At 51.8% G+C, this 23,406-nt stretch overlaps 1 protein-coding gene across 1 annotated transcript in view; it reads left to right on the forward strand.

Annotated features, from left to right (window-relative positions):
• Positions 1-23,406, forward strand: part of MAP2K2 (mitogen-activated protein kinase kinase 2) — a 374,633-nt gene that overhangs the window by 169,837 nt on the left and 181,390 nt on the right. Inside the window, exon 7 of the mRNA XM_069649393.1 lies at positions 623-836. Within this exon, the coding sequence (XP_069505494.1) occupies positions 623-836 (214 nt within the window). The remainder of the gene's footprint in view (positions 1-622; positions 837-23,406) is intronic.

Below are 23,406 nucleotides of genomic sequence, written 5' to 3' on the forward strand. Positions count from 1 at the left end.
TCTGGGTCGGTTTGCGTTCAACTGTCATATTGTGATAAAAGCAGACTTGATGAAAGGAATGCTAAGTGCATTGCAATTCTGTCTCTTTTTTTTCTGGTTTACTCTTTAGCAGTGAAACCTCATTTTTTGGCTTCATGAATCAACATGTTTCATATGTGTGGCTACTCCCGTTTTCTTTGATTTATTTAATCTACATGTATATGCACTGTGTGCATCAGCTGCATATAAGCATGGGCTAGTTCTTTTGTAACCCACATGTCCTGTACGGAAAAAGTAGACCAATTCCCACCCTTATTTGCAAGTTCAACACTGATTTATTCAATATTCCTGCCTTATTTTGTGTTCTTGTAAAACTGTGTAAAAAATAAACGCGGGTCCCAGAATTCAGCCTGGTTGACTTTGCTTGTTTCCCAACTGAAGCAGTGCGCGTTGCCTTGATAGATTGCTGAAATTATTTTGATTAATGCACGTCATATCTATACATGTCAAAGCTTTTAGATGCCCTTTCATGTTTGATCATTTTGTCTCTGCAGTGTTCGGTTTCTGCCATACAAGTAGGTCTATCTTAACGCAAGGACACAGTCTCTCGAGATGACGTATATCTCATTCTTCTTTATTCCAGCCTGAACGATTGCAGGGCACGCATTATTCAGTGCAATCTGATATCTGGAGTATGGGTCTATCTCTAGTAGAACTTTCAATTGGGAGGTACCCCATCCCACCACCTGATGGCAAGGAACTTGAAGCAATATTTGGTCGCCCTATTGTGGATGGGGCAGAGGGTGAATCTCACAGCATTTCTCCAAGGCCAAGACCGCCAGGACGCCCCATCAGCAGTGAGTAGAGCACTTCGGCACTATTTGTGATGTTGCAGTAAGGCAATTCAGTGTTTGCTGCTCTCATTAGATCTACCTTTTTGTTTGCATGCTTTTTGTGTCTTTTTTTAGTGTGTGCCTCATCTTTACGGACTTTGCCAGGATCAGGAGCATACGATTCTAGTTTGTCCCTAATCTGTTTCTGGTGGCTGTGCATCAGCCTTTAAGCCTACTAGAGGTGCACTTTCGGTAGATCTGATGCGTCATGCTTCGTTGTCAATGTGTGTGATTTGCCCACACAGCCCCAGTCCCATTTTTTTTCTCAGCTTTCTTTTCTCCACTTGTGTATTTGTTGCCAATAACCTCCCCATATCCTCCGTTGGCGACACACGTTCGTCTAAAATCCTAACAAAGAATGTTATTGAAACTTGGTTTAAACTCTCGTTTAGAGATGTAATTTATATATTGTCAATTGTGGCTGGAACTGTATGCATTGTTTCGAAACGTTGTTCTCTAAAAGGTATGTTTTAAAGAAAATAAAGTAAAAAGGGAAATGGAAGGGTTCTGCGGTTTGCTATAGATTTGTAGGTTGGATGCGTCTTGTAGCAGAACGCCAAAGCACCCATTCATGTGTGAAGCATTCATACTCTTTAATTTTTGTATTTTTTTTTTATTTTATTTTTTCTAAGAGATATTTTTTGATGTCTTGGTGGGGGGTTTATAAAATACTTTGCTGTAATTCTCTTGACCCTGTTCTGTTCATTCATTTAGGGTTTGCCTAGCGTGCTGTTAATGTCGCCTTTCCCAAGCAATCATTTTTCAAATGAGAACCCCTTAACCATTTGTAGACATGGATTATAAAGTACTAGGTTACAAGAAAATACACATAAAATGTTCATGGACAGCAGATGACCACAACTGATGTTGATTCAGTCACTGGAAGCAGTGATTACTTCCTCATAAGCAAGCCAGCATATATCTAGGTTTTCTGCATTGCGCTGGGCATGTGAGCGATGTCCCTCCAGCCATTTCTTGTATCTGATATTCTTATCGAAGTTTAACAGGCAAGGCGTGCCACAGATTGACACTTGTCCAAGCCAAACAGACCACCCATATGCAGGATTAGCTTGCATTTATATATTATGTAGTACCAATCTTCAGTATGTGTCGGGCTGCATAGCTCTCATTTTCTCCTTTAGTCTAGGTGTTTAGGGACCTGGCCATAGAATACTGTTGTAGAGTGTTGAATAAAATTTATGGGATGGCTGGCAATAGTGCAGTATTTCCCTTACACATAGGGCTTATGATCGTCTTGCTGTCTGGTTCCCTTTCCCTCTGTTTTGTTTAAACTCTTTGCTGTGTGTCCCAGATTTATAGATGCCAGAAGTAGTTCAGTTTGCCGTAGCCTGAATTTGAGATTGGCCCCATTGGTGAGGTAATTGCACTAAAAACATGTTCCTATGCGCTAGTTTTGCTTAATTCATATGCATGTCTTTTGTACACCTATCAGAGAAGACACCGTTTTGGAACATGCCACTAACCTGCCCTAGTTTAGATTTAATGAGCATGTTACCTTTGGAGTGCCCCTGAGAGCTTCTCCCAGAAGGATATCCCAATTGTAGAGCCTTTGGGGGAATCGAGAAACTCCCTATGCCTGGATAAGATGGAAGATATTCCGTTAGGCTCTTTATACCAGGGATCATGGGTAGTTTGCAATACAGAGACCTGCATAAAATGCCCCCTGTATTGTTAAACACTTTGTATCCCAAACTCCAGGTGGGTTTAAGACAGTTGAGCCCCTTTCCCAGGTTTGGGGAATTCCCTAAAGCCCCACTGTATCTGTGGCATATTGTCTCTGAAAATGCCGATCCACTTTATTTTTTTGTTTTGCCAAATTTGTGGACTGCTTATAACGGAGTGGCTGAAACCCACTTTGAGGTGATTAGGGGTGTGAGCAGAACTCTACAGTTAAGGGGTGTATCAGCCAACTTTGCTCCCTTAACATACATAGTTAAAATACTGCAAACAAAAAATAGGAAACGGACATGTAGAACCTTGTGACTCTGTGTCGGGCATCACCCAGTAGGCAGGAGCTACCACTGGAGAACTAGGTGTGAGTACCAAGCGGTCCTCAGATCTACCTTGCACAATAACCTTTTGCCCATTATGTAGGATCCGCTGCGTAAATGCGTACTAGATTTGTTATAATTTCTCAAATACACAGTTTAAAAAAAAAAAAGAAATGTTAAACCTGTTTTCATTGGCATTTAGGAAACGGTGAGCACAACCCCATTGCCCCCCCCCCCCCCCAGACAGCATGCCACAAAATAAATACAATAACCACGCCCCCAAGTCCGGCCCCCACAATTCGGCCAGTTCTGCCACCACTTCCACCTCCCGACAGGTTCAATCAGCACTTTGACCCAACCCCGGAGTGTGATTGCACTATAGTCCAGGACTTCTTGAAGTGGTGCCCATTTGGGTCCCGCGGCCCGGTGCACTCTGCTTAGTCCAAAACTCCCAATGGTGACGACTGCAACATCTGATGGCTACCACAGGCCTTCTCGGCTCTCAACCAGCGCATCTGCTGGCTGTAACCCTCTGTTGTGCATGGTCCCAGTCTGTGAGCAATCAATAATCGAGGCTGTGCATGCCAGTGCAATGCGACCCAGGCCCACCCATGGCCGCATCGCGGTCACCGAGAGACCAGCTTCACTTCTAAGCCAGGTCTTAACAGGTCCTCTTGCAGAGTCTGACCCGCACCCTCCGGTACCACCCCTCGCAGTCCCATAGCCTCCTACCAGGACAGTGACATCTGCAAAAGGTTGCTCTCTCAGAGGACACGCATCAGACGGTGGAAACATTGCTTGCACCAAAGCATCCCAGGGCTCAACATTTGTGCTCCCTTTCCTTGTCCCACTGTACACCGCTCTGTACCAAACGGCCGACTCATCTAAGGCCCACCTTTCCAAGTCCGACCACCAAGCCTCTATCCTGGGACCCCCAGCCAGTTTCCAGTCCATGGCAATCCTCCGTTTAGCCAGTACACAGATGAGGTATTTCATAATTGTGAAATGTGCTGCATGCTTCCTCCCCTTTGGGTATAGCCCCAGCAGAAAAGCTTCTGCCGGCCAGGCATGCATCTGAATTCCCACCACAGCCACTTGTCCATCACCCCCAACCAAAATCTGCCAATAACCGGGCAGGATCGAAACATGTGAAAAAGGTCAGCCACATCATGTTCGCATCGTGGGCGCACCCCTGTTTCCCCGCTCCCTCAAACCTAGAAATCCTATGTGGGGTCATATGTGCCCTGTGTTTAAAGTACAGCTGAATGAGCTTGAACCTGAAGTTCCTGAAAACCCTCCTGATGGATACCCCAATGCATGACCCTATTCAGCATCAGTTAGTGGCCTACCCAAATCCGCCTCACACCGTGTGCGTACTCCCAGGGCCGTCTCCCCATGCCAATTCGGGAGCAATTCTTACAATCGAGAAACCGTCCAACCTCCCTCGGCTATATCGTACATAGACTCCAATGTTCGGTGCCCCTCAACACCCACTGAAAAATCCAGCCATCGAGCTTCAATATTCCTCACCACACTCTGATACATTAAATACCGGCCTGCATGTATGCCTAAACGTTGCCTCAGGCTTGCGAAATCCATCATTCTCCCCACCTCTAGCAGGTCACCCACCGTGACTAGCCCGTGGTCCTCCCAATCATTCCGAATCCTGGTCATACTCTGGCTCCCTCCCAGCAAGCACCAATGTTGGGGGGGGGGGGGGGGAGTACGGGTCCACGTCCAGTACATGCCCAATCTCCCCCAGACCCTATGCCACAGAGACCTCTATAACTCAAGGAGCCAGGGCTCTGGCGAGGGACTTGTGTCCTTGACCCATAGAATACCCTTCAGAAAACACAGCTGGAGTGACAGCATCGAGTCCAGTGTCGTCTCGTCCGCCAACCACCCCACCACAGACTGCAGCTGACCCGCCAATTTCGAAGTTGGGCAGTCATATACCCCTCTTTCAAAATCCTTCTGCAGGGAGAAATCCTACTGCCCTTTCCTTCCCACAGAAAAGTCCTTACTGCTGAATCCAACACAACAAAGAACTGGCTTGGGATATCGTAGGGAATGTTGGTGAAATGGTATGACAAACGAGTTAACACTACCATTTTGAGAAGGGCGGCCCTACCTGTTACCGACAGGTGCAGTCGCTGCCAGAATGCTGTCGACTTAAGGGCACCATCCCGCACTCTGTGTAGTATGTACATGAGGCTGCCATGTCGTGCCTGACATCGACCCACAGGTATCTGAAGGTCTCCAAATGCCATATCAATCGCAGGTCCGGTAGTTGTACTCAGCCTCTGCCCACGGGTTCCGCCAATGGGAATAGGCAAAACTTGTCTCGACTTATGTGAATGCCTGAGAAAACTGCTGATCTATAACATCTGGGAGGTGTGGTACATTATCATCAGGTGAATGGATATAGAGGAGCATGTCATCTGGATACATTGAAATCAGATGCGTCGCCCCGTCAATCAGAATGCCAGTGTCTGCATACTCTGTGCGTAGGAACGCAGCCAATGGTTCCAGGGCTAGGATGAACAACATCAGGGACAGCAGGCAACCCTGCTTGGTGCCCTTACGGAGCCCCCAAGCCGCAGAGATTTGCCTCCCCGTCCTCACCCTAGCTCGGGGATGCGTGTAAAGGAGTCTGACCCGTCCCCGAAACCCTGGTCCCACGCTGAAATGTTGCAAGGTCTCAGTCAAATGCTTTGACCGCGTCTAGCGAGGCCACCGCACAGTTCACCATGAGGTGCCTAACATGATCCATCACATGGTGCAGCTGTCGCATGGTCCACGCATTGTTCCTGACCGGCACATATCCCATCTGATCAGTGTGTATCATCAAGTCTCCAATCACTCCCTTGAACCTATTAGCTAGCAGAGCAGTGAGGATCTTGTAGTTTTGGTTTATCATGGAAAGCTGCCTGTAGGAGCCGCAGTCGAAAGGTGGCTACCCGGCTTCAGCACCGGCACAATAAAAGACTCAGACTACCGGGAAGTAACTCATCTGTGTATGCTTCCTCGAACATCTCCAGAAGCTTTGAGGCCAGTACCGCTGCACATGATTTATGAAATTCTCCCGAGCGGCCCGTCCGGTCCCGGGATCTTCCCCGTCCACAGGGACATTACAGATACAATCTCGTTGACTGTGAGTGGGGCGTCCAGCATATCCGCCCGCGCCTCGTCCAGTCAAGGCAGTTCTATCTGAGCTAGCGCCTCCTCAATGTCCTCCCCACTGCCCGCCTCCTCCCTATACAAATTCTCATAGTACCGGGAGAAGACCACATTTATTTCAAACTGCCCTAACAACCTCACCCATGTCATTCCGTATATCGCAAATCCTTTCTCTGGGTACTTCTTTCAGGCATAGTCACACCAACAGCCTACCAGACTTGTCCCCCTCCGCGTGCAGCCTCTGAGTGTAGCTTGCAAAGTCGAACGGCCAAAGCATTCCCACCCTGCTATACACTCCTGCCGCAGGCCCAATAAATGCCAGTCGCCATCAGCTGCCCCCTCCCGGTCATGCTCCACCCTTTCGATCATTGCCTTAGTATCAGAAGGGCCTCCAATAATTTCTTCCGAAGCTCACGCATCCTCCTAATTGCAGCCCCACTCATCACCATCTTAAAGGGGTCCCATACAGTGCTAGACTTCGCAACACTGCCCGTATTGATCGTAAAGTACTCGCCTATTCGATCTTCTAAATATCCCCTAAAAACCGCATCATGTAAAGCCTCAGCCCTAAGTTGGGATCAGTGGTCTAGGTGAGGTCCATCTGCCAAATCGCGATCAGCGTGGGCATGGTCTGGAAGCACCCTAGCCTTGTACTCTGTGGCAGTAAATTCCCCAACAAACTCCTGCCCAGTGAAGATATAATCTAAGTGGGTGTGCACTCTGGACAGTGCAGCATAGTTTCAATAACCCCTGTCCTCTTCATGGTGCCACCTCCAAATGTCCACCAATTCCAGGTTCTTTGGTAGAGAACCCAAAACCCTAGCTGGGGGAGACGGTTTCAGATGCTTATCATCCGACCGGTCTAGCATGGGTTGCAGTGTACCTTTTAGTCTCCTCCCAGACATAAATTGCCCCCCTCCTCTGATCCTAGACACACTTGAGTATACAGAATTGAAAAACACTAGCATTATGGTTGGGGGCATACGTGTTAATGAGGCACACCGCCCTTTTCTCAGTAAACCCATGTACCAGGGCCATCCTGACCATGTCTGGAGAGGGACCGAAGGCGCCATCCACGTTAGTACACCCCTGGCATATGACGAAAAAGGAGAGCGATACATCTTCCTGTCCCACTTCTTTACAATCACCTCCTGCCTATCCCGGTTGAGGTGTGTTTCTTGTAACAGTGCTATATCTACTCCCATCCTCCCTAGATAAGTTATCACTCTGAGCCTTTTCATATATGTTGAGGCCCCTACCATTCCGTGTAATTATTTTCAAGTCACTGACAATATCTCAACACCATCTGGGGCACTGACTGTTCCCACTGACCCATCCCCACACTAGGGTGAGAACAGCATCCCCGGGTCACCACCTCTGAACCCCACGACAATCTTCACTGATTGCAAGGATGCCATTAATATGCTCTGGAGACTCTGTATTTGAAAGGTGCTGCCCACTAGAACCATTCCGTTGTGCTCCTACCCCCTTCCTGCCCAATAAACTCCGAAACCCAAGCGTAACAATGCTCTCAAATAAACAGAGCTGAAAAAAACAGGGCAAATCCAACTTAAACCCATCTCCCAACTCCGAAACCAACAACCCAGTAGCATAGATCCCACTCGGGTGCCGCTGCTTCTCCCTCCTCCCACCAAGGGTAGCACACAACAGCTGGATGCCATAAAACTGCCATCAGAAATAATGTCTGTCGGGGTCTCCCAGCATCCAATGCAGGTGGCCACCCCCGCCTGTCTGAGGAGGATAGCTCAGCAGCAACGTGCTAGCCTTGGAAACAAGACGACACGAAGCAACACAGTTTTGATCCCCGGGTCTGCGCTTAGAAACCTCTGGGTATAAAGTGCCATCTCAGCATCACAGGACTTTGTTACTTCTCTCTGGGAGCTGTGCGATGCCCATAGTATCCTTTCACAAGAGCATTGCAGTCCTCAAAAAAAGTGGGACTGGTAGTTGTGGGGCACCTTGAGCTTCGACGGATAAATTAGCATGTATCGAATGTTGGCCCTGCACAGTCGTTCTTTAGTTGGGCCAAACAGCCATGTGCTTCTGCACCAGACTATTGTAGTCAGGATATATCGCTAGCTTCGCCGACGTGCGCACAATGCTCCCCCCACCCTAGATGAGGCTAGTATTTGTTCTCTATCTTTGCGATCAATGGTCTCCGGGGTGGACCCGGAGGTGGTCTGCGAGCCAGCGACCTGTGCACCTTCTCCACCGTGAATCCTTGCGTCACTGTACCAGGGCCCACTTCCTACAAGAGTACATTTTCGACATAGGTGATCGGGTTGTTTCCTTTCTCCCCTTCGGGCAGCCCAAGGATTCTGAAGATGTTCCTTCGGGCCCGTTCCTCGGAATCTTCCACCCAGCGTTCGAGGACACTCACTCTGTTCATCACCTCGCAATTGCACCTGGGCTGTAGTGATGAATGTATTTTCATGCACCTAAGTTTCAACCGTCCCAATCTGGTGAGACAGTGACTGCACGTCCTGTTGCAGTAGTCCCACATCCATTATAACTGCATATACTTTTAAACAGGACTTCAAGGAATCAGTAGCCGCCAGGATTTTGTTCTCTCCTTGCTGGCCCAAAGGTCTGCCATGCTCTGCAGCCACAGGAGTCTTCCCCGCACCTCTTTCGTCCTTCCGGGCATAGGCGTCCATCATTTGTTTGCTTCCCCTTGCTCCGGTGATGCTTATCCAGCATCTGTGGGCTGGCCAGGGGCATACACCACCAGAACAACTTAACCACTATACTCGATCCAGTGCTTTAGGTACAGCGGTAAGTGCAGTGGGGTTCATAGGTTACTGTAGGAATGTTCCCCCACAGGCAAGGGGGGGGGCAGCGACAGTATAATGGCGAGCCTCGCTACACCGTTGCAAAGAAACATCATTCCACTGCCAAATGTCTCTGGCTCTGACATGCACCCAAAAATCACAGGCACCCCTATGCCACCCGCTATCCAGCGTCAGCAGGGTCAAGCCACGAAAATGTCATGGTGTTCATCACAATAGCCCAGTGTCGCCACTCTACGGGCTGCCCACATCCATCCGGCCTCCTCCCCAGCTGGGCTCAGGGAGATGCACACCCATTTACACTTCTCTGCGCTCTGCTTCTTCAGTGTCCCCTGGGTGTCCTACCTCTCCTGGCAGGGAAGCTGGCTGCACCCCACGATATGAGCCAGTGTATGTTGTGTGATCCGGCGCCACACCGCCGCTCTCCCGACCGGCACACAGGGCTCTCCTAGTCACCGGGCAGTAGCCACCAGGGACACATACCCCCAGCGATACTACACGTCCTCTGTCACCACTGCAGTCTCTCCCACAATGGTGTGCCAACCGCGGGTGCAGCCCTGCAGGTGACAGCGCCACTAAGCCCTTAGGATTCTCTGTGCTGTAGCCGGCGTATAGCGAATGTCTGTTTTTCACAGGCCAATTACACTCCTAGTTAACAGTTTGAGCAAAAAGTTTTCCTCTTTTTTTTTTTTTGGGGGCAAGGGTGTACGAGGAAATTACTATGTAAAGGAGCAAACAAACACCACTGGCTACCCAACTTCCCTACACTCTTCTGAAGTTGCTCCTAATCTGGTCACCGCGCTTGCCAGAGGCCGAATCTGACGAAGATTTCGCTTCCGTTTGCTCCCGTTCAGGTCTGGCCGCTTTCCAACCCCAGTTGCTGCCTAATCGGTGAAAACGGGCAATCTATAGCTGCTTTTTGAAAGGATCCGGAGGGAGCTCACGAGAAAGGCAGCCTTACTGCATGGCTGCTGGCTATGCCTGCAAATACTCAAAGTTAATGTCACAAATGCATGTTTATATGTTAATGTTAAAGGACATTTGTACCGCGCACTATCACCACCGGAGTGGTCCCCTGGCGCTCTGGTGGCTCTGAAAGAGGAGGGGTGGTTGAGTTAATGGGAGGAAGCAGGAAAAGTGCAAGAGAGCAGTGATGTGCTGTTGGCGGCCTCAGCCCAGTGGGTCCGTTGGCTGGGCCTGGGTTGTTTGCGGCCGGTAGTCGTCGTGTACTGTTGTGCAAGACTATTTGTGTTTTTGTTTGTTGCAATGTAGTGAAGTTTGTGCGGTTTGTTGTGCTGTAGGTTTTGGTTGTGTTTGGTTTGGAGTTTGAGAGGTGTATGCAGAAAGGGAAATTGTTAGTAGGGTTGGTTAGTTTGCGTCTCTATCCTGAATTGAGGCGCTCGGCTTGCATAGTCTCCCCTTATGCGGCTCTTACCTGATCTGTGTCCGACTGACAGACAGGGTTCCTTACTCCTCTGGCCCCTACCTCTAACATGCTCTCTCATAGCTCCCCTTAACTTCCCTTGCTACTCCTGTGGCCAGTGCACCTGCCTATGTCAGCCTCTCAGGTAGTGTGGTGATAGCCAATATCCTGACAATTCCACGCTACTGTGGTACCTGGCGGTAACTAAGGGGGTGGGCGAAGGTGTTGGTGAGATTGTCTGGGATAGTTGACTCCGTCTCTGTGCGCCTGTGGTCCAATCTATCCGGTGTCACCCGTCCATGTGCGTGGGAGCTACCCTCTCGGGATTGGGATGTCGTGTCCTTTGCGGTTTAATAGTCTTATGCACCAATTGGTCTTGGGAACCAAAAGTAGCTTCCGATAGCTGTTGGTTTTAAGCTAACCAGGCTCTCCTTGTCTTGAGGCAGGAGCTAAATCGTTCCCAGAAGTTCTGAACCCTGCTATGCATTTGTAATGTCCTACATTTCAGAATTTTTTTTTTTTTGACTACGGTAGGAGGACCAATGGCTGATTTATTTATGAACTATTTTATTTATTTTTTACAACTCCATGAAATGGATTAGACTTGAGCCAAAAGATGAACAAAAGCAATTCTCTCTGATTTTATGGAAATTGTTAAAGCCGAACATTTTCAGATTCATACTTAAAAGCATTTTATATTTGTTTTTAATTTGATGTTTAACTGTAAAGCAATAAACCAACTGTTGCAAAATGAGAAAATAACGTAGGTTTAGTTGGTGACGATCAATGAGATACAGTTTTTTTATTGCGGAAACAGGGTCTTGAAGTGCTATTGTGTTAAGACTTTTTGAGAGGTGGCATCCTTTGATCTGAAACGTTTTATGGTTGGTAGTGTGTTATACATTGAAAGTAGGACACCCAGAGTTTGTTTCTATTTATGGCTGTTGAACCCATCCTAAGAGATCTCATTTTGAGACCTGCTAGCATGATTCTGTTCATATGACTTCTTCTAAAAGGGATATACTCTTAGGTCACGTCCACTTGCTTCCATACTGTATGGGGGTCCCTTCCAACGGACGGGAGACGGAACCTTTTTCACCAGAAAAACCTTCTCCTCCCTTTAAATTTAGAAGCGTGTGGGGGGGTGCGGCCCAGGGAGCATGCGCTGCCCTGACTCTGCCCTCCGGCGCCACACCTCAGTCCCCTTTTCCGTGTCGATGGGAACAGAACGAATTCATTAGCGCACCTGGGTTTGGCTTCGGCCATGTAATTCATGTGCGGATACTTCTTCTCCTCGTCTTTTTTTGTCTTATCTATCATTCAGGTGCTCGGTCCTCTGGCGTCACGCTCCTCCCTGGCGCATGTCGCCTTCCACAGGGTTCAGCAGGTGTCCATCGTGCAACGGGCTCTTCCCAACTTCAGACCCCCCACGCCCTCTGCCTACGTTGCCTTCGCCCAGACCACGGTTGGCAATCATGTTCGACGTGTGACTCGCTGTTCTCGAGGGCGTTGAAGAACAGACTAACCAGGTGGAGGAAGCTCTTCCAGAGGTCGCCTCCAGAGGATCTCAAGAACTTCGTGAAGCATCGAACCAAGCCCATGGTAGGGCCAATATTTTCCAGCGCACCCCACAAGGGAGACTCTCTCCCAGGGACACTCCTGTGCAGGAGGGACTGGCCAGGTCCTTCTACCGGCATGTTCACCGAGGCTTCTGCAGCTACCGGTCAAGGGATCCTTGGATCCTCCCGGGTGCAGTTCCGAAGGACCAGAAGGTTCTAGTACTGGGTCTGTACCCGAGGGGTTCCACCCCTGTACCGGCACCATGGCCGAGGGGCTATGCCCTAATACCGGCAATACGTCCGAGAGGGCACCAAAACGCAGCTCTACCGGCCCCCGGGTCGATGGTGTCACACCTACCGGGCCGAGGCCAGAGGAGCAGGGTAGGCCTCGTGATACACACGCAAGAGTCTTGGACGAGGCTGGGCCCAGTGGGCCGTGCACCACGTGGCAGGCAGCTCGACAAAATGGCCGGGACAGGGTAGGTAGCGGCTCCCGCAGCCCCTCGCTGTCGGTACCCCCTGCCACCTCTCTGGCCAGTGAGGAGGGGTTCTTCCTCAGCCTCATGAGGTCTCCTCAGATGAGGGTTATCAGAGACGCAGTCGGGGGAAGTCCTCCCCGCCATGCTAGAGGCACCACAGACGCCTCCATCGGGCCCCCAGGTCCCGGTGCAGCTGCCTCCTCAGCCTCCGGCCCCTGTACCTCCACCTCCGGCGCCATCACCTCGTCTTCCTCCTCCTCCACAGGATCCTCCAGACCCACAGGATACGGATGAGGAGGAGGACCCGGACACACCGTCCTCAGCCAGGGGCTTCCACGAACTTCTTGCTGGCCTGGCGCAGTACCTGGGCCTCCCCCGACCCGAGGTCGAGCAGCCGGCAGATGGGGTTCTGGCAAAAGTGCTCACGCGACGCCCCTTTGCCAACACAGGGATTCCACTGCAAACCGATGTAGTCTCCCTGGCCAAGAAGGGTTGGCTTAAGCCCCACTAGGTCCAGCCGGTCAATTGACGCCTGGACGCCAAGTACAGGCAGATGGAAGGGTATACACTCTTGCTCTTGACCCATCCTCAGCTACACTCCTCGGCGATCGCTGCGGCATCACTATACTCCAAGCCTCAGTCGTCCTCAGCCTCCTCTTCTGCGGCGCTGCTAGGCATGGAGGAGAAGATCTTGGAGGCGTACAGCAAGAAGATCTACTTCAACGCCTCCTTGAACCTTCATCAGGCCAACGCAGATGCCATGCTGGCTGCCGGCAACCAAAGGTAATGGCAGAAAATTGCGGACTTCCTCCCGGAACTCCCCGCCAAGTGCCACTCACGCTTCAAGACGGGGCTAGCTGAAGCCAAGCTTGTGGCACAGAACCTCATGGAATCCACAGTGGCTCATATCGATACGTCAAGCCGTGCCATGTACATTGCAACAGACATGAGGAGAACAGCCTGGCTCCGGGCAACAAAATTCAACCCATATGTCCAGGATTGCATTCTAGATCTACCGTTCGAGAGGGGGGGGGGGCTCTTCCACTCCTCTACGGACGAAGAGCTGGACAAAAAGAGGAACAGCTCACAAATGGCAAAGTCTTTATCCATTGTTTCGAAGACCACGCCCAAAATCGTACTCCCAATCTCAGCAGCTCTCTGAAAAGGGTCGTACATCTGGAGGGTTCCACGGCTTCCAGGAACGCAGCCAAGCAGCCAGACCGTTTGCCATCTCAGAACCAGCGCAAACAACAAAAGGGAGGGGGGCTGCGGGGAGTAAGTGCTTTTTCCAGTCCCCCTCCTCAGCATCATCCTCCGATGGAATGAAGGCATGACACGCCCCTTCGGTTCCACGTGTCTCCGGTGGGGGGCAGGAGAGCTCTCCATGCAGAATTCTGGCGCGAGAATTTCGCATACCCCTGGATCCTCTCTGTAGTATCCACGGGGTAACGCCTTCCTATCCCATCCTCTCCTCTTTTCTCCCTTCCACTACCAGAGGCTGGGACAGCAACTCTTTTGGCGGAGATCCGGTCACTCGTAGAGAGCCAGGCAGTGGAGGAAGTTCCAGCCTCCCAGCGAGGCTTTGGCTTCTACTCCAGGATTTTTGCAATTTAGAAAAAGGACCAGGCGGGCCTGAGAGTTGTGCTGGACCTTTCCACCTTCCAACCTCTCCCTACCCCTGCAAAAATTCAAGATGGTTACGCCAGCTTTTATAGCGGAGACATTGGACAAGGGAGACTGGATGTGCTCCCTGGACCTGAAGGACGCGTACCTACACGTTCCGATTTGGCAGCCCCATCGTTCTTTCCTACGATTCAGGATCATGGGCTACCATTTTCAATACAAAGTCCTTACATTTGGCCTCAACTCAGCACCCAGGGTCTTTACCAGACTCATGAAACGCAGTGTCGGCTCTCCTCCGAGTGCAGGGGCTCCACATCTACCCATAACTCAACTGGCTCATCAGGGCTACCTCTCCGGAAGCGGTTCACCACTCTTCCCATGCCCTTATGAACACACTACACGATCTGGGCTTCTCGCTCAACCTCAAGAAGTCGCAGCTGCAGCCAACGCAGAGTCTGACCTTCCTGGGACTTATTTGGGACATATGCTCTTAGAGGGTCTTCCCTTCGGAGGACAAAATCTCTGCCATCAAGAGGGCCACTGCCCACTTTATCAGCAGAGAAGTGACTTCAGCATGGTGGTACCAACATCTCCTGGGTCTACTGGCAGCGGTCCTGTTGGCAGTGCCGCACACCAGACTAAGGATGAGAAGAATTCAGCTGCACTTCGCGGCCTCATGGAATAAGGAGCGGGGCTCCCAATCCGAGATCACCAACGATCCTCCATCTCTCCACCCGGACCTAACATGGTGGTCCAGGGACAGCAACCTATGGAGGGGCAAGCCCTTTCGGCCACCCTCCCCGCAGGCGTCCATCCCCGCAGACTAGTCGCTCGAGGGCTGGGGAGCCACCATGGACGATCTGTCGGTCCACGGCACCTGGACTCGACAGGAGCAGGAATACCACATCAATTGATTGGAGCTGAACGCCATCTGGCTAGTGCTCGGAGCATTCCTACCACTTCTCAAGGGCAAGGTTGTCCTCGTCCAGACAGACAACTCGACCAGCATGTACTACGTCAACAAGCAGGGAGGTACCAGATCCCCTCCTCTATGCAGACTGGCGATCAGAATGTGGGAATGGGCCCTGGTAAACAACATTTACCATCTCGGCAGTCCACCTCCCGGGGGAAATCCAACCTGGAGAGAGACAGGCTCAGCAGGCTGAGAGCAGACAATTACGAGTGGAAGCTAAACGACTTCGTTACTCAGTAGATCTTCAACAGGTGGGGTCACCCTCAGGTGGATCGCTTTGCCACCTGGCACAACAAGAAGTGTCCCCAGTTTGCATCCTGGCAGGGTCAGGGCCCCTGCTCTCTAGGCAATGCATTTCACCTCCAGTGGACCGGCATGAAAGCCTACGCCTTTCCGCCCACTCCCCTGATCCACAGGGTAATTTGCAAGATCAAGGAGTCTCGGCGACTCCTCATCATTCTGATAGCTCCATGGTGGCCGGCCAGGCAATGGTTTGCGGAGCTCCTCAGCTTCTCGGAGGTGCCCCCTGATACACCTCCCGACGGGCCCAGCACATCTTTTGGCGCAGCAGGGGGCAGAATCATCCACCCTGCACCAGGGAAACTAGCCCTCACAGCGTGGTAACTGAGCAGGTAACGCTTCGGCACCTTAGCCTCTCACAGGCTATACTCCTACGTCCCGTCCCCGTTCCTCCATACTTACGGGACATTTCGTCATCCTGTGGGACGGGACCGGAGCACTTTGTAAAAAGCATCAAAAATGTTTTCAAAAATGTGTCCCTCCTCTCTTTCCTGCGCAGGGCCTGGCATGTGGCCCGGCATGCGGCCGTAGCACCGCCCACCTTGGCTCCGCCCTGCGCATCGCCCATCTGTCCTTTTCTCCGCACGATCGGGCCGGACGCACTTGCATCTTCGGAAGTTTTTCTTCATTTTTCGCTCTCTGGCTCTCGCTAGCGTTCGTTTACTAGTCTGTCTATGTCTTTTAAACTAGATTTTCCAGACTGTTCATCGTGTCACTGTCGCTTCGCGAGGGCGGATCCCCATCCTCTTTGTTTAGAGTGTTTGGGTCCGGAACACTGTTGGGACTCCTGTTTTTACTGTGACTCCCTTTCGGTCCGGGCTCTTCAACGTCGGTTGGAGCGGTGGGAGGAGTTGTTCGGTCGGACTCCTCCTTCGCATTTTCAGGCGTTCATCGACGAGAAGAAAAAACGCCCGGTAAGTTCTTTGATTTTCAGAGCACCCCGGCTGGGGGATACCTTCCCGGGTTCCTCTCGAGCCGGGAGGGGCGTTGATCGCTCTGTTACCGGGGTTCGCCCTGAGGTGCCTGTCGGGCCTAATAATTCTACCAGAGTTTTCTCTGAGGGTCTCCGTAAGGGGCCTGTGTTCACCGGAGTACACTCCGAGGCCCCTTCTTTGGGGGCTGTGTGTAGACCCAGTTCTACTGAGTCGTGGGGTACCGGAGCTTGCTCTGAGGCCGTTCTTTCAGCTTACCTCAAAAACCAAACCGGGGTACGCCCCGAGGTCTTGGCTGGGCTTGAGGTTACCGAACGCATGTTCGAGGCCCGTGCCAATAAGGCTTCTACCGGGCATAGGTCCGTGGTTCCTCGTACTGAGGCTAAGGCTACCAACAGTTCTGAGGGGCCGAGCAAGGCCCTGTCGGTGACAGCGCACCATTCCCGCTCTTTTGGTGACACCAGATCTGTTGAGGGGGCAAAGAAGGTTTCTTCTTTTACCGGCAGTGCCGAGGCTCTTCCTTCGAAGGCTCAGTTGGCGGTTGGTATGTCGCAGAAACATTCCAGGCCTCATAGTACCGGCTCTGCCAAGGTTCCTTACGTTAAGGCTAAAATTAAGACCCCTGATCCATCGACGGGGACCCCTGCCTCCCTTCCTCATGTGCCGCAGTTCCCCTCAGATGAGGACAAAATGGCGCCCGTTCCCGCCACGACCACGGCGGCCATTTTAGGTACTACCCCTACAACTACGCCATCGGCCCCTGGTGTAAGGTTCGGTCCTTCGGGTGAACCTAAGGTCCCTTGTGTGCATCCTTACCGGCCAGTTTTTGATTGGAACGCCCGGATGCCTCTTCCGCACAATGTTTTGTTGCCTGCGGGGGCGGCTCCCTTGATTTATGTGGATACGTCGGCAGAGGGGCTGGTGTGGCACCCGTCCCCGTTGCGTCCCTGGATTTGTCCACCTCATGAGAGGCCTCCTTAGGTTCCGAAACAATCTCCTGAGGACGCCTTTTTCGGTAAGTTTCAAGCGCTTATGCGCACTGACCCCATGAGGGAATATTTCAAGGGGCTTTTCAAGGAGATATGTCCACCCGCGCCTCCGGCTCCAACCGTCCCGTCGGTGGTTCCGCCGGTGCCTCCCTTGCCCGTGGTGCCTCCCCCTGCGCTTCCGCCTGTGCCGCCATTGTCCCCAGTGGACAAGGCAGTGCATGACTCGGCTCAGCAGGAGCCGGACCTGTCAGATGACCCTTAAGGCGATCAGGACAACGAGAACCTGCCCCGCTCTACTAGAGCTTTCCATGACCGGGTACTGGACATGATGAGCTTCCTGGATGTTCCGGTGCCTGAGGCACCTGCTCCGCAGGAGGGCGTGCTTTCTGTGGCATTCACCTTGTCTCCTTTGGAGCATACCGGCCTGTTCTTGCAGAAAGAAGTTCTGGCCGAGGTCCGAAGAGTTTGGGAAAAGCCACACTTGGGACTTTTTGTCAATAAAAAGATTGACGCGAGGTACAGGCTACATTCCTCTGAAGAAGTGGCCTTGTCGTCTTGTCCGCCTCCCTCCTCCACAGTGGTGGCTGCGGCCACGTTGCAATACAGACCTGCAGCTTCCTCCTCCGTGACGGCGACTCAGGTCTTGGGGAAGGAGGATAAGCTCTTGGACTCCCTAGGGAGGAAAATCTTTGCCAATTCGGCCTTGCAACTCAGGCAGGCCAATGCAGAATTGATTTTGGTGGGAGCTAACATGCGGATGTGGAGAGGTCGGTCGGAGTTTGAGGAGCATATCCCGGTCGAGAAGCTGGAGGATTTCAGAGGAGGCTTTTCCGATGCCAGGGTCTTGGCCCAGGATCTCCTGGAGGCTGCGGCTCATCACGTAGACACCTCGGCTCAGGGTCTGATGTTATGGGTTGATACCTCGCGGCAAGCATGGCTGCATGCCACTAAGTTCTCGAAGGAGGTGCAAGACAAGGTCCTGGACCTTCCATTTGATGGTAAGGAGCTTTTTCACTCCTCTACTGATGTAGAGCTCACCAAAACCAAAGACAGCACTCAGACGGCTAAATCTTTGTCTGTTCTGGTTAAACCTCCCTTCAAGACTCAAAGGCCGTTGTCGCAAGGTCGACCTTCCTCTGGTTTTTGGGGCTTCCTCGACCGCAAAAATCGCAGAGTGGATACTCCTGCGGGGAATAACCGCCGTAGACAACAGCGTATGCAGTATTTCTCCCGCTCCTCAGCCTCATCAGGTTCAGGTGGCATCGCCACCGATAAACCTGCCAAATGAGGGTTTTCCGTGCTCGCACGAGACCCCGGTGGGAGGACGCATTGCGTCTCATTGGGAGGCGTGGCAGACCATCACAGAAGACAGATAGTCAGTCGCTCCAGCGGGCTTCCACTTACCTTTACGCCCTACCCCACCCCTCAACCCTCCTTTTCAGCTGTCGGGCTCACCCTCCCTCAAGGGCGAGGTTCAGAAACTTCTGCTCCTCAGAGCTCTGGAACCCGTTCCCCTTGGGGAGCGAGGGGAGGGCTTCTACTCCCGGCTGTTTACGGTGTCCAAACCCAACCAGGCTGGCCTGCGCACCATCCTAGACCTTTCCCAGTTCAATCTTTCCCTTCCCCAAGAGAAATTCAAGATGATCACGCCCGGCCAAATTCGCTCCTCTTTGCAGGCGGGCGATTGGCTCAGCGTGGTGGACCTTCAGGATGCGTACATGCATATCCTGATTTGGAACCCGCACAGGAGATATCTCAGTTTCTCTCTGGGAGAGGAGCACTTTCAGTTTCGGGTGCTTCCTTTTGGCCTCAGTTCGGCGCCGCGTGTCTTCACGAAGATGTCAGTGATCGCGGCCCATCTTCGTCTCCAGGGTATCCATGTGTATCCCTATTTGGACGACTGGCTTCTACGCAGCCCTTGCCCGTTGGCAGCAGCGGGCAACCTCCAGTCTCTCCTTCAGCTCCTGTTCCATCTTGGGCTGTCGGTGAACTGGCAGAAATCCTCCATGACGGTCTCACAGGACCGGACTTTCCTGGGTTTTCGTTGGAACACGATAGACTGCCGTGTGTATCTGACCGGGGACAGAATGGCGGATCTGTTGGCCACGTGTCAGATGTTTAAGCAGTCGGAGAGCATGTCTGTCTGGTGGTTCCAGAGGCTTCTGGGCCTCATGGCCTCGTGTGTGCTGGCTCTTCCTCTTGCTCGTCTCAAAATGAGGCGGACCCAGATGGCTCTTCGGAGTTCCTGGCTTCAGGCTGTGGACCCGGATTCCAAATGGATAATGATTCCGGATTACATGAGTGGACCTGGACTGGTGGTCTTCTCTCAGCAACCTGTCAGTGGGCGTCGGGTTCCAGGACCCAAGCCCCACGGTGACGATCACGACAGACTGATCCCTTTTCGGGTGGGGTGCGACGTTAGATCTTCTTCAGGTCTCGGACCTCTGGTCACCTCAGGACAAGCTCCTGCACATAAATCAATTGGAGCTTCTGGCACTCAAGGCGTTCAGACCTCTCATTGTCAACAAGGTGGTCCGCATAAGAACGGACAATGTGGTGTCAATGTACTACATAAACAAGCAGGGGGGAACGAAGTCTCCCCCCTCTCGTGGATCTGGCCATTCAGATTTGGGAGTGGGCCGTGCTTCATGGGGTCTGGCTGCTTGCAGTGCACATCCCGGGCTGGCTGAATGTCACCGCGGATGCCCTCAGCCGGCGGACAGTGGTCAGCTACGAGTGGGAGTTGAAGGCGGAGATCCTTTCATGGATTTTCTCGCATTGGGGCACACCGGAGGTGGACCTCTTCGCACGGCGACGAACAAGAAGCCTCCTCAGTACGCCTCCAGAGGGGGGCTGGGAGCCTCCTCTCTGAGGGACACACTTGAGATCCCATGGCACAACATGAGAGCTTACGCCTTCCCGCCTCTTCCTCTGGTTCATCGAGAAATTTGGAAGTTGAAAAGTTCTGTCAACTGTTCTCTTCTACCGATAGCTCTGTGGTGGCCGGTCATGTTTTGGTTCTCAGAACTTCAACACCTGTCGGCGTGTCCGCCGATCAGGTTACCAGTAACTCCCGATTTTCTTCACCAAGTGGAACAGCAGATGTGGCACCCCTTCCCACAATCGTTCAACTTGGCGGCATGGTGCCTGAGTTCACGGCGCTAGAGCCTTTGGGTTTGTCTGCGGATAACATGCGCATTATCCAGGCAGCCAGGAAACCCTCGACCAGATCCCAATACAAGAGTAAATGGCACAGGTTCTATCATTGGTGTTTGAAGAAAGAATTGGACCCGAGGGTGGCGACGATTGACACAGTACTGTCATTTGTTTCTTCCCTAGCAGAGTCAGGGGTTCATGTCTTGTCCTGCAGGACTTCTCTCGGCGATTTCCGGCTACCTCTCTACAGACCGGTGTTCTTATTCGTTAACTAACCCGGTGGTGAAGAGACATTTTGCTGGTTTGACACGCATCTACCCTTAAACGTAGTCCTGACGGCGCTGTGCCATAACCCTTTCGAGCCAATGGCTACGGTTGACCTCAAGTACGTGTCCTGGAAAGTGTCCTTTCTGGTCGCCGTTACGTCAGCGAGGAGAGTGAGTGAGCTCCAGGCATTGTCGGTGGAGCATCCCTTCTTGGATTTTCACAAGGACAAGGTAGTCCTTCGGACAAACCCAGCTTTCCTACCAAAGGTAGTGACCGAATTCCATCTGAATCAGTCGCTTTCCCTTAGTCTTTTTTCCGAACCCAGCCTCGGAGGCGGAAAGGGTTCTACACTGCCTGGATGTCCGAAGAGCTCTTAAGTTCTACCTGGACAGGACTACCAAGATTCGGAGCTCTTCCCAACTGTTTGTGACCTTCGGTAAACCCCAGGGCAGGCCGGTGTCTAAGGCATCCATTTCCAGATGGATTGCTGCCTGTATCACGGAATCTTTCACCGTCCATAAGCTGAAACCACCTAAGGGTATTCATGCGCAGCAGGTGCGAGGCAAGGCAGCTGCGGTTGCTTTTCAGAAGTATGTTCCCTGGAAGTCAATCGCTAGAGCGGCTACCTGGGCCTCCCCATCTGCTTTCTGTAAGCATTACTGCCTCGATATGAGCTCTAGGGCCGATGCTCAGTTTGGCCAGGCTGTGCTGAAGAACCTGTTTCAGTAAGGGGTATTTCCATCCACCCATAGTTCCTGTAAGGAGTGCTTGGGAATCTCCCATAAGTATGGAGGAAAGAGAACGGGACGTAGGAGTATTACCAGGTTACTCACCGTAGTGACCACCTTAATCCTAGTCCATAGTCCCCTTTCCTCCATATGCCCGCCCGCCGTCCCCTCTAATAAGGTTCCTCTGTTGCTAATGGGTCTTGGACCCTGCAATAGAAAAGGACTGATGGGCGATGTGTGGGGCGGAGCCAAGGTGGGACGGGGTTACGTCCGCGTGCCGGGCCCCGCGCAGGAAAGAGAGGAGGGACACATTTTTGAAAAAAATGTGGATGCTTTTTACAAAGTGCTCCGGTCCCGTCCCACAGGACGGAGAGATGTCCCATAAGTATGGAGGAAAGGGGACTATGGACTAGGAGTAAGGTGGTCAATACAGTGAGTAACCTGGTAAATCTGGTGATCATACAGGGCGCCAGGAGCAAAGCCACCAGGGCCCAGTACAAAAGCAAATGGAACAGATTCTTCAACTGGGCAGACTCCAAGTGAATTGACCCCCAGGCCTGCAATTTGGACGACGTGCTCTTTTTCGATGCTCCTTGCTCATTCGGGCGTACAGATGGACACCTGCCGCACATACCTGGCAGCCATTGGGGCTTACAGGAACTCGAGGAAGGCAGTTTTTTCTCCTCCAATCCTATCGTCAAGAGACCGGACCCTGTGTGGGACCTTAACATAGTCTTGGGCGCCTTGGTGCTCAAACCATTAGAGCCAATGGCATCCGTGGACATCAGGCTGGTCACCATCAAGATGGCCTTACTAGTCGGTCTCCCCTTGGCTCGCAGAGTCGGCAAGATTCAGGCGCTGGTCGCCTCGGATCCATATACCACCTTTCACAAGGACAAGGTAGTCCTGCATGCGCGCCCAGCATTTCTGCCCAAGGTTCCATCTGCATTTCACTTGAACGAGGAAATGGTCCTTCCTACATTCTTTCCCGATCCCAAGGACGAAGCACAGAGTGCTGCACTGCCTGGATGTCCGGCATGCCCTAAAATTCTACTTGGACAAGACCAGGGGCTTCCGCAAGTCGGGTGCTTGGTTTGTCACTTTCGGAGGCTCGAAGCCAGGCTACCAGGCCTCTAAGGCTTCCATATCCCGCTGGATGGTCTCTGCCATCAAAGAAGCATACGAGGGCCAGCACAAACTGCTTCTGGCTAACATGCATACCCATGCGGGCCAGGGCCAAGGCAAAGGCCATCGCATTCCAGCGCCATGTCCCCTGCCAAGTCATAAGCAGGGAAGCCACTTGGGCCTCTCCCTCAGCTTTCTGCAAGCTTTACTGTTCGGATGCCAGCTCTATATCTGATGTGGCTTTCGGACAGGCGCTTCTCAGGAACCTATTTCCTTAAGGAGCGTCTCCTCTCCACCCTGGGGCTACAATCAGTTGTAATCGCCCATACAGTATGGAGGAAAGGGGACGGGACGTAAAAGTAATTATAAGTTACTCACCGTAGGGACTAACGTACTCTTAGTCAATAGTCCCCTTTCCTCCATACGTCCCACCAACCCCCCCCCTCTAATAATACTGGTGTCATTAGGCAATGTTAAATATATTGTCGCCGCGTCAGTGGGGACTGAGGTGTGGCGGCAGAGTCAGGGCAGCGCATGCTCCCTGGGCCGCACCCCCACACGTTTCATAATTTAAAGGGGAAGAAGGTTTTTCTGGTTAAAAGGTTCCGTCTCCCGTCCCTTGGAAGGGACACCCATACAGTATGGAAGAAAAGGGACTATGGACTAAGAGTACGTTAGTCATAAAGGTGAGTAACTTATAATTTTTCTTAGAATGGATGAAACAAAAGTTAAGCTAAATGACTTGAATGCAATCTTGCTAAATATTTTGGCAAGGGACTCAAAATGAAGGTGCTGTGTTCTGTTACTTTACTGAGAATTTTGAGTATTTGCTAGGAGAAAGTACGCTAGTGTCATTTGTATAGTAAATGTTTGCTTATTTCAACCAATTCAAGCTAATCTATCAATGATTTTGATTTTTTTCCTCCTGCCCCTAAAATGTATATGTTCAGTGATAATTTAGGAGAGAGTAGTCTGGCG

Source organism: Ambystoma mexicanum, chromosome 1p (genome assembly GCF_040938575.1).
Source record: "Ambystoma mexicanum isolate Mex_15411 chromosome 1p, UKY_AmexF1_1, whole genome shotgun sequence".
NCBI lineage: Eukaryota > Metazoa > Chordata > Amphibia > Caudata > Ambystomatidae > Ambystoma > Ambystoma mexicanum.